Here is an 11,812-nt window from a genome sequence, read left to right as displayed (position 1 = left end):
AACCCACAGCTGCTTATTTGGTTTACTACTAGGATTTTTGTTCATCAGCAGGAATTATGATCCTGCAACTTATGACAGGGTTGGAAACAGCTTTTACTTCATCATGCTCAAGAATTTCTCTAGTCATCTGTTTTCCTATAGAAGGGTCATTTTAAAATTTTTAGTTACATTGATAGATTAGCAAACTTCTTTAAGCAGCAGTCATGAATTTGTAGGACATTTAAAATTTCCTATACCTAAGTCATTAGTAATTAACCAATAATTTCAAAAGCTAGATTAGCTCTGGACTAACATTTTTCTAAGCTCCCTTTGATCTAGATTCTAACACTAGTTGAGGTGATACTAGATCAGTGTCAGAATCCAGCTCTCCTGCTTTTCTAGTCCAGTGTGCTCTCTTTTCCCCAGAGGTGGCTACACAGGAAATGGGATCTTTGATATTAGCACCCTGCTGCTATCTTCCAGATACAGATGAATGGTAGTAGATCCTGAACTGGAGAAAGCAATTTAAAAAAAGCACAGAAGTCAAACTTTCTTTCTTAAAGCCTTTACTTTTGAGACATAATGGAAAAATGCGACAGATACACATGGATAAGACATGATCACAGTTGAAAGTGAAGACAATCTAACCAGAAAGCTTTAATGCCTGTCAGCTAATGTTGAAGCTAAAGTTCTGAGTGTGACATGCTGCAGGGCTGAAAGGAATGGTAATTAGTATTCCTCTCCTTCTTCTTCACCCTCTCCTTCAACAGAATCCACACCAACCTCCTCATAATCCTTCTCAAGGGCAGCCATGTCCTCACGGGCCTCGGAAAACTCTCCTTCCTCCATGCCCTCCCCCACATACCAGTGAACAAAGGCACGCTTGGCATACATCAGGTCAAACTTGTGGTCCAGGCGAGCCCAGGCCTCAGCGATGGCTGTGGTGTTGCTCAGCATGCACACAGCTCGCTGTACTTTGGCCAGGTCTCCACCGGGCACCACAGTGGGAGGCTGGTAATTAATGCCCACTTTGAAGCCAGTGGGGCACCAGTCCACAAACTGGATGCTGCGCTTGGTCTTGATGGTGGCAATGGCAGCATTGACATCTTTGGGAACCACGTCGCCACGGTACAACAGGCAGCAAGCCATGTATTTACCATGCCGAGGGTCACATTTCACCATCTGGTTGGCTGGCTCAAAGCATGCGTTGGTGATCTCTGCTACAGAAAGCTGTTCATGGTAGGCTTTCTCAGCAGAGATGACCGGGGCATAGGTGGCCAGAGGGAAGTGGATGCGGGGATAGGGCACCAGGTTGGTCTGGAATTCTGTCAGATCAACATTCAGGGCTCCATCAAATCTGAGGGAAGCAGTGATGGAGGACACAATCTGGCTAATAAGGCGGTTAAGGTTAGTGTAGGTTGGGCGTTCAATATCGAGGTTTCTACGACAGATGTCATAGATGGCCTCATTGTCTACCATGAAGGCACAATCAGAGTGCTCCAGGGTGGTGTGGGTAGTGAGGATGGAGTTGTAGGGCTCAACTACAGCTGTGGAAACCTGCGGGGCTGGGTAAATGGAGAACTCCAGCTTGGACTTCTTGCCATAATCGACAGAGAGACGTTCCATCAGCAGGGAGGTGAACCCGGAACCAGTTCCCCCTCCAAAGCTGTGGAAAACCAAGAAGCCCTGAAGACCTGTGCACTGGTCAGCCTGTTAGAAAAAAGGAATAGAGAAAACATATTATTACTGCTCTTTGCAATATATTTTCACTTTTCATACAATTCCAAGAATATAGATCTTACTAAGCATTTAGTTAAAAATAGCTTCACTAATATCTATAAAATGACACCAAATAGTTAATGCTTTAATTGGATTTTTTAAAAAAACTATAAAGGAATAGTTTACCTCACTCTATTACATTTCAGTTCTGTGTTTAAGATGAAAAGAACGTATTTCCAATGTCTTCCTTAGGATCATTATTTACTTTATTCTTGAGAATAAACCTACCAGCTTCCGAATGCGGTCCAAGACAAGGTCAATGATCTCCTTGCCAATGGTGTAGTGCCCTCGGGCGTAGTTGTTGGCAGCGTCCTCCTTGCCGGTGATGAGCTGCTCAGGGTGGAAGAGCTGCCGGTAGGTGCCGGTGCGAACTTCATCTGCAAAAGGCAAATAGAGCGGCCACCCCTCACTCACCGCCTGCACAAGCCCGCTCAACCCCAGGGTGTCCGCGGAGCCTCAAGACAGACCTCCTGTCCCAGACACCCTCCCCCCCCCACTGTCTCACCCCGGGAGCTCACGGGGGTCACTGAGGCCAACTCACCAATGACCGTGGGTTCCAGGTCTACAAACACGGCCCTGGGCACATGCTTGCCAGCGCCCGTCTCACTGAAGAAGGTGTTGAAGGAGTCATCTCCTCCCCCGATGGTCTTGTCACTTGGCATCTGGCCATCGGGCTGGATGCCGTGTTCCAGGCAATAGAGCTCCCAGCAGGCGTTGCCGATCTGGACACCAGCCTGGCCCACGTGGATGGAGATGCACTCACGCTGTGGAAAAGTAGATTAGAAAAAAAGAAAATCAGTATTAAACTAATCTAGTGACTGTAAAGCAGAACAAAATAATTTATGTAAACAATCTTACAAACTTCCCCTTCTAAAACTATTTAAAATGTAATATTCTTCTAGGGGAGACTCTGTATACTTTGATATGCATGGCTTTTAATTAATTTCTTTCCCCTATCTAAATTGGGAAGGTCTCTTTCCAGACCAAGAGCGCTTAGTCACAGCTTCCTCCTTTGGAAGACGAAGATAGGGAGGCCATTCATCCAGGGCTCAGGCCTCAGAATTCCATTTTAGACTACGCGGCCAGATTTCCGGGCAGCTCCCATCGCAGGAAGCACGTGGCCAGAACAGTGCAGAGGAAATGTCTGGCCGCAGGGACAAAGGGCGGGGCTTTGCGGCACAGGATGAATGAGCAATTCAGGGTGTGCGCGCACCCGCGCCCCTCTGCGGCCACCGGGGCCGCGCAGCTGCAGAGACACGCAGCAGCCACGTCTGTAGAGGCGCCTGCCATGGCCAACCATCTTCGGCTCCCCCAGGCGTTGGGCTCAGCCCAGCACCTTCACATCTGTCAGGGCACAGCAGGGGATTATCGGCGGCCCAGATCTGGACCAAGATCCGATTTCCGTTCCCTCAAAATCACTCACTGCCACCACCTGCTCCTATGCGCATTCCTAACTTAGACCAAGGAAGGACAGATGGCTTCTAGAAGCTGTTGGGAGCTAACTGTCCTAATACTCTAGCGTAGTGCGGCACAGTGACAAGGAGCCGTTCTCCACATTCATCTTATTGTTCTCGTTAAAAAACAACACCCCCCCCCCCCCAAACTCAGGCTAAGAGAAGACACACCCTACGGTGGTAGACCCTCAGCACCCGGCGCGCACGCGCAGACGGCAAAGGCGGTCTCCCGCCGCTCCCTGGCGGGAAGGTAACGGTTGCGCCTGCGCTTTTGTGTCGAGCTCCTTCCCGCCTCCGCGTTTCTGGCAGAGGAGGAAGTGAGGGCGTGGAGAGCCCGCGCGCGCGCGCCCGCCAAAAGCGGACGAAGGAAAGGGGGATGGGAACGCGCGGGAAAAAACTGTAGGGTCTCGGGTCGCCGCGTCCAAGAGGTAAGGGCTAACTGAGAGCCCCAACCACAGTCTGGGGAGCCGGCGTCCGGCCATGCCCTCCCAGAGTCCGAGAAGAAAACGCGGCAGCCTCCCTCCCGGGCCCCAACCATTCTCATTACTACAGCCCTCGCCTCTAGCCTCGCTTTTCGCCTTCCAAAACCAGAGCGCTGATCCCTGGCTAACGGCCCCCCCAAGACTGCCCGGCTCGCGTTTCCCGTTTTCCAGAGCGAAGGCGGCGTCCTGAGCGGCCCACTTACCATGGTGGCTATGTGTTAGCAGGCGCAGGCGACAGGAGCAGACACCGGGTCCCGGTTACCGTCCCCGACAAGCTAAGAGTCGAGGTAAGTAACGCACTGAGGCGGGGCGCTGCCGGAGCTACTTAAGTAGCGGTCCGGGGAGGGGCGGGCGGGCCCAGGCGGTGCCATGGCCGCGGGCCCCTCCCCTGGCCCGGCGCGCCCACTCGGCGCCCGGCTCGGCCGCCGCAGAGGCGGGCTCCTGGCCCAGAGCCCCCACCCCGCGCCGGCCCTGCGGGGCGGGGTCCGCCGCGCCTGCGGACAGCGAGCTCGGGTGCTGCAGTCTGCGGCGCATGGCCGCCAGGGCTTGGGTGGGGGCGGGCGCAGGTTCGGAAAGCAACCAACATGGGAACGGGAAAGCAGGCTTGCCTTAATTTGGACGAACCCTAAGACTTAAGAAGTCTGTACAGTTTTAAAGATGAAGCACCATGAGATGCAGAAATTTCTGGTCCGGATAGCTCAGCTGATTATTTTCATGTTGCCACAATTTGTCAGTGAGTTTTGTCTTTTTCTTTTCTCAGTACTTACCTGATAATGTGGAGGATGCAAGGTTTAGAAAACAGACTAGTTTTATTTGGTTTATTGTAATGACTTGTTCGTTAAACTAAGGTGCCAGATGTTGGAAGCAAAAGTATTTCAGTCATTCAAAGAGTAGTACCTAAGCATTGAACATCGAAGCTGTTAAAAGGGCCTACTAGGCCCCATTTTTAGATATAACCAATAACTTTATCGAACAGTCCCAGGGGCTTTTAAAAAGGGAGATTCAAAGATACATTTCAAATTTCGTAGCTGAATTGTAGAAGTGAGGACAGAAACTTGGGTAGGGAGGAAATTGACACTGAAGGATATTAGGAAGTAGGGAATCCTTGTGTTATATAGAGCTTTGTAAAACTCTATATAATAACTGCTTTCTGTTATGTCAAGATCAATTAGTTATAGCCTCCTTCTAGGAGGCCCAGATTATAGTGGATACCCTCCTCCCCACCTCTGCCTTTCAGGAGACTATTCCAAGACCATAAACTATGTAAACCCTTGGAAATGCATGAAGTGGTTAGTTAGGTTTAAAGTGTGGATTTAAAATGGTCCTGGCAGAAACCTATTGTTGTTACACTATTCAAAATATCCTTCCAGGGATAGTATGTAACAAAAAAAGCAAGTGTAAAACTAACAATTCACAGTTCATACTCAGTTATTACCTTGCTCAGATTTGGTAAAGACTTCACCCTTCATATCAGACAAATAACAGATCTACACTGTTAATATGTGTGTGTAGTTTGTAAGGATATATATGTACACACACATATACACACATATTTTCACTTTCTGTGTATGTAAAATTTCCACTCATATGAACCTGGAATACAAACAAGGAGGTTTTCTTTTATTTCTAATAAATATATTTTTTGTAATCCTGTTAAAAGGTTTTCTTGCTTTCTTTTCCTTTTTTTTTTTTTTTTTTTTGTAGGATGATTTTTTGTGAAAAGGTTTTCAACTCAAGATCCAAATTTGCACGTATTTTCCAAACTAGGTTACTGGGGACAGGAATATATTTGAATATTGTCTCACTTATTCTTTTTTTTTTTTTTTTTTTAAAGATTTTTATTTATTTATTTAACAGAGATAGAGAGCACAAGTAGGCAGAGCGACAGACAGAGGGAGAGGGAGAAGCAGGCTCTCCGCCGAGCAAGGAGCCCGATGCGGGGCTCGATCCCAGGACCCTGGGATCAGGACCTGAGCTGAAGGCAGCCGCTTAACCGACTGAGCCACTCAGGCGCCCCTGTCTCACTTATTCTTAAAGGAGATGGAAAATAATTAGTTTGCCTGGACCAGCAAATGAATGTTAGGGAACCACCCTGCTTAACTCCATTTTGCTGTCTGCTCTGGATGAAAGCCATTTGGAAGCAGGCACCTCCCTCCTTCTAGCTCTCTGCAGAACCTTAGAGCTTTCACTGCAGAGATTTGCTCTTGTGGGCCTGTATGTCTCCCCAGATACCTTCCTAAAATCATTAGCTTTGCTAGCCTTGTTTCTGTGAATTCCCCTGTTGTGAATGAGGAAGTATTTGAGGGTTTTTTAGGTCCCTGATGACACCTTAGTTTTCAGAGAGTAACTTAGATCCAAAATGGACTTTTAAATATAATCTAGTCTGGTATCTTTATGCCAGAAAAATATTGAATAATGCTAAGTTTATTTTGCTACCTCTTTAGTACCTGAGAGGAAAGGCTGACATTTTTTTTTCCTTTTTTTACCTATATTAAACTTATATAGGTTTATTTGCTTATATTATATATAGATGCATATACTTTGTATATATTTAACAACTAAATAGTAGTTATCTATTGCTGGAATATAAACATAGTATTATCCACTGTCTTAACATTTTAACTGATTATTAGATCTTTGTTTTGTTGGACTGTTTCAGGGTCTGTAACTATTTGCTTTAAGTCTTTGGTGTAATGGGAAACCCTGTGTTGCTATTTGAGCCACTCCCATTTTTGCTACTTAGTATCGTGGCCATTTGCTACTGTTCTACGCAGTCAGAAACATTTCTAATAGTTCCATATTGTGGTTTAGACACAATAGTTCACAATATATTTTGTTCCTTTAACCAGCTCTACAGGGAAAGACAAAAATAAGTAGCAGTAACTTACCAAACATCAACTATTTTTGAATATTTGATCTTTTATTCTTATTTATTGCGGTGTTATAAATTTACATGCTATATAGTGTTCTGTCTCTCCCCTCCCACCCCTCCACCCCTACCCCCACAGGTAGATGGTATAGGGGAAAGAAAATGGGTTTTGTTTTGTTTGTTTTTAAAGATTTTATTTATTTATTTGACAGAGAGAGACACAGGGAGAGAGGGAACACAAGCAGGGGGAGTGGAAGAGGGAGAAGCAGGCTCTCCGCTGAGCAGGGAGCCCCATGCGGGGCTGGATCCCAGGACCCTGGATCATGACCTGAGCCGAAGGCAGACGCTTAACGACTGAGCCACCCAGGTGCCCCTAGACCCTTAATTATCTTTCTCCAGCTTCATTTATGAATGGAATCAGTGAATTTGAATCATCTTTTTCTCATCCTGTCACATTCAAACCCATTAGTAAATTTTATCAGTTTTATCTTCAAAATATGCCCATCACTTTTTATCACATCGCTTATTTCATAGCATTTATAGAACCTGAAATTACCTTGTTTGTATATTTATTTACTTATTTAAAATTTCTCTCTAATTACATGCAAGCTCCATGTCTGTTTTTGTGGAAGCCAATCTTGGTTGCACCTCCAAAAAACACCTTCTTCCATTCTTCTTTGCCAAGATAACCTCTCTGTGTCTCTTTTTTTTTTTTTTTAAGATTTTATTTATTTATTTGACTGAGAGAGACACAGCGAGAGAAGGACACAAGCAGCAGGGGTGGGAGAGGGAGAAGCAGGCTTCCCGCGGAGCAGGGAGCCCGATGCAGGGCTCGATTCCAGGACCCTGGGATCCTGGCCTGAGCTGAAGGCAGACGCTTAACGACTGAGCCACCCAGGCGCCCCTTTAATTTTTTTTTAAATATTTTATTCATTTATTTGACAGAGAGAGACACAGTGAGAGAGGGAACACAAGCAGGGGGAGTGGGAGAGGGAAAAGCAGGCTTCTCCAGGAGCAGGGAGCCTGATGCGGGGCTCTATCCCAGGCCCCGGGATCATGATCTGAGCCGGAGGCAGATGCTTATTGACTGAGCCACCCAGGTGCCCCTCTCACTCTGTCTCTTTTTAAAGGATATTTATGTGCTCAATCCCAAGGGATAAATCAAAGGAACCCTATTTCCCTTTACCAGATATTTACTTGCTTTTTCAGTCTCCTTTATAATTGGACCCAGTTCTGGCCAATGGAACATAAAAGGAAGTTGGCTAGGGTATTTCCGCAAATGGATTTGAAAGAGGACTTCAACTACCTTCATTTTGACCTCAGTCTGTACTTTCTAAGTGACTAACTTCTTTTTTCCAAACTTATCTCTCTCTCTCTCTTTCTCTCTTTTTTTTAGATTTTATTTTTAAGTAATCTCTTCACCCAATGTGGGGCTCAAATTTGCAACCCCAAGATCAAGAGTCACAGCCAGCCAGGTGGCCCATACCAAACTTATCTCAACCTAGGCAAAAGACCCTGTGGGCAAAGCATCCTCTGATGGGAACCCAAACTACCCCTTTGAGCAATAAGGACTGCCCTGAGCCAGCAAGACCCCTCATGACTGACCCTAAGACAATGATCAATTTAACCTTCACTGCCTACCTGCATGTACCCACCAACCTTTGCTCCACATTTTCCTTATATATACCTGGAAGTATTTTTGACACTTTGGAGTCAGACTTTGAGATGCTGGTCTCCTGTCTTCCCAGTGTTGGCTTCACTGAAATAAATTCCTTTCTTGTTTCACCACCACTCTTTTCTCTGCCTTTAGATTTTGTCAGTGGTGAGTGGCTGAACCTGATCTGTTTGGGACCCCCAGAGCCAGGTGCTCCTGCACCCCTGTGCCCCAGCTACAGTTTTCTCCCCTGATGAAAAGAGATTGCACCCTTGAGGACCTTTAGTTTCACTTCTTCCCCTTTCTTTCTGCTTTTGGATATGTTCTGTGAAGGTGTGATGCCTATAGCCAATTTAAGATTTTGAGAGTCTTAATATAAAAAGAATCAAAGAGATGACATCTCAGTGCTCTGACACCATGAAGCTGTTGAGCCAACCTTAAAACTAGCTACGTCCAGGGGCGCCTGGTGGCTCAGTCGTTGAGCGTCTGCCTTCGGCTCAGGTCATGATCCCAGGGTCCTGGGATCGAGCCCCGCATCGGGCTCCCTGCTCCGCGGGAAGCCTGCTTCTCCCTCTCCCACTCCCCCTGCTTGTGTTCCCTCTCTCGCTGTGTCTCTCTCTGTCAAATAAATAAATAAAATCTTAACAATAATAAAAAAAATAATACTGAAGGAAGAAGTGGATGGGAACTAAAGAAGGGACACAGGAGAAGCTAACAATTCAGCTTTTGACATGTCTTGAGGTTTAAGTGTCTGTGGTACATATACCTGGAGATGTCTATTAGTCAGTCATACATGCAGCTATGGAGAGAGGAGAGAGATATAGATTTGAGAGTCTTCAGCATAAAGATGTTAATTAAACTGTGGAGATGGATAAGACCACTCAGGTGGAATGCATAGAGCTTGGAGAGTGGTGGTCTTAGTAGAGAACCCGGCCTTAGTAGGGAATCTGAAGAATGGTCATATTTAAAGTAGAGAAAAGGAACCTGTAAAAGGGGTCTGAAAAGAAATGATCAGAGAAGGAGAACTGGAGGTCTCACAGTCCAAGGAAAGAGAGAGTTTCCAGAAGGAGAAGTGGTACAATGCCAAATGCTTCAGAGAAGTTAAGCAGAGTAAAGACTGGAAAGTGTTCATTGTATGTATATAAAAAACAATATGAGTTCTGTTTTTATTTATTTATTGGACAAATATTTACTGAGAGCTTATGATGCAAATACTCCTTTTAAGTGTTGGGTAGATATAACAATGAACAAAATATGCCCTTCCCCTCATGGAATTTATATTTTGGTGAAGGAGAAAGAAAATAAATATATAGGGCGCCTGAGTGGCTCAGTCAGTTAAGCATCTGCCTTCGGCTCAGGTCATGATCTCAGGGTCCTGGGATTGAGTCCCACATCGGGCTCCCTGCTCAGTGGGGAGTCTGCTTCTCCCTCTCCTTCTGCCTCTCCCCCAGCTTCTGCTTGCTCGCTCGTTCTCTCTCCCTCTCTCTCAAATAAATAAATAAAATCTTAAAAAAAAAAAAAAAGAAAAGAAATATATAGCAAAGAGATGTGAAATATAATATCAGGTGCTTTTGGGTGCTATGAAGAAAAATAAAGTGTGGAAAAGAGATTAAATTTACAGAGGAAGGCTATTTTAGATAAAGTGATCTGAGAAGGCCTCTCTGAGGAGGTTGTTATTTGAACAAAGACCTGAATTAGGTGGTAGAGTGGGCAATCCAAGCAGAGGAACATCAAGTGCAAAAGCCTGAGGTTGAGGGTGTATGTCTTTTTTAAAGCAATATTAATGAAGTCAGTGAGATAAGAGCAGAGGAAGTGAGGGAGAGGGTATTATGAAATGAGATCAGAGAAGTACCTGTGTCTAGGTCATGTAAGTGTCTTTCTTATTAGTCATGGGAAGACTGTGTTTTATTCTAAAATCAGGGAAGCCATTACATAGTTCTGAGCAAAGATGTGACATATTCTATTTTAGATTTTAAAAGGATTGTCTAGCTGTTATGAGAATAAAGTATAAGAGGTTAAGAGTGGAATAAGAAATATGGGTTGGAAGGGAATTGTAGTAATGCAGATAAGAGGTCATAGTTACTTGGACCAGGGTGGACCAGTGGTGCAGGTGGTAAAAGGAGGTCAGTGTATAGATAATTTTTGAATGTAGTACTGGTAGGATTTACTAATGCATGGAATGTAGAGTGAGAAAGAGGAGTCAAACATGATCCTAAGGTTTTTGGCCTGAGCAACAATGGGGAATACTGAAGGAGGAACAGATACAAGGAAATGGAGGGAATCAGAAGTTCAGTTTTGGACATGTTGAGTTTGAGATGTAGGGTATTAGTCATCTAAGTAGAAGTGATTAGGCAGTAGGCTAAAGTGTAGAGAAGAAGTCATACTGGAGATAAATTTAGGAGTCCTCAGCATAGAAACTGGGTGACATCACCTAGCAAGAAAGTGTAGATTAAAAGAGGACCAAAGATTGAACCCTGGGGCATTTCAGCTTTTAAAAATTAGGAAGTGGATCCTGTAGTCAAAGTGAGAAGGAGCAGCCAGTGGTGTAGGAAGAAAAACATGAAGAGTGTGGTGTCCTAGAAACCAAATGAAGCAAGTGTTTCAAGCAGGAGAGTGATAACTGTGTCAGATTCTTTTGGGAAGTTAGGTAAGATGAGGTCTGAGAGTTGGCTAATAGATTTGGCCGTGTGGATGTCACGGGTGACTTGGCCAAGAGTGGCTGCAGTGGGGCAGTAGGAATGAATGAAAGGCCCGATTGGAGTGGATTTTAGAGAGAATGCAAGTGAGGAAGTGGAGAAAGTGGGATAAAAACCTCCTTTGAGGAATTTTGCTTTAAGAGAATAAAGGGTGATAGCTGGGATAGTTGGATAGGGATGTTCAACAAAGGGAAGATTTTTAAAGAAGATGGGAGAAATTTTGGCATGTTTGTTTGCTAGTGAGAATAAACAAAAGGGAGGGGAAAATTGATGAAAAGGGGATAAATTCAGGAGCAAAGTTTTAGAATAGTGAAATGGGAAGGGATTCAGTGCGCCACTGGAGGGTTTAACCTTGGAGAGGAGCATGATAGTTTAGCCATTGACACATAGGAGGAAGCCAGAGGAGTACAGATTCAGGTTGCTAGTTAGATTTGGTGGTAGGAACGTTGGAATTTCTCTTCTGGTTGCTTCTTTTTTCTTCCCCACCCTAGTGAAATAGGAAAATAGGTAATTTGTCCTTATTCTCTCCATGTTTCTTTTTCTTTCTTTTTCTTTCTTTCTTTCTTTCTTTCTTTCTTTCTTTCTTTCTTTCTTTCTTTCTTTCTTTCTTTCTTTTTCTTTCTTCTTTCTCTTCTTTTTTTTTTAAAGAGAGGGAGAGAGAGAAGGGTGGGGAGTGGCAGAAGGAGAGGAAGAGAGAGAATCTTAAGCAGGATGCACACCCAGTTCAGAGCCCAACATGGGGCTCCCCCGATCTCACAACCCTGAGGTTATGACCTGAGCCGAAATCAAGAGTTGGAGGCTTAACAGACTGAGCCACCCAGGTGCCACTCTCCCGGTTTCTTAATAACAACAGAACTCTGATTTTTTTGGGAGCAGGGTGCCAAGTTTCTGTTCCAACT

General features: G+C 44.9%; 1 protein-coding gene across 1 annotated transcript; it reads right to left on the bottom strand.

Moving 5' to 3' along the window:
* Positions 1-528: 528 nt before the first annotated feature.
* On the bottom strand, positions 529-4,144 carry LOC116642144 (tubulin alpha-1B chain). The gene is made up of 4 exons (XM_032420222.1): positions 3,898-4,144; positions 2,300-2,522; positions 1,987-2,135; positions 529-1,689 (listed from the first exon to the last, which is right to left on the bottom strand). The coding sequence occupies exons 1-4, from the start codon at positions 3,898-3,900 to the stop codon at positions 709-711; spliced, it is 1,356 nt and encodes a 451-aa protein (XP_032276113.1). The 5' UTR covers positions 3,901-4,144; the 3' UTR covers positions 529-708.
* Between the last annotated feature and the right edge of the window lie 7,668 nt (positions 4,145-11,812).

The sequence above is a fragment of the Phoca vitulina genome, unplaced genomic scaffold, assembly GCF_004348235.1.
Source record: "Phoca vitulina isolate PV1807 unplaced genomic scaffold, GSC_HSeal_1.0 scaffold23, whole genome shotgun sequence".
Classification (NCBI taxonomy): Eukaryota; Metazoa; Chordata; class Mammalia; order Carnivora; family Phocidae; genus Phoca; species Phoca vitulina.
Note: the sequence above shows the minus strand (reverse complement) of the source record. Positions and strands in the feature narration are given on the sequence as shown.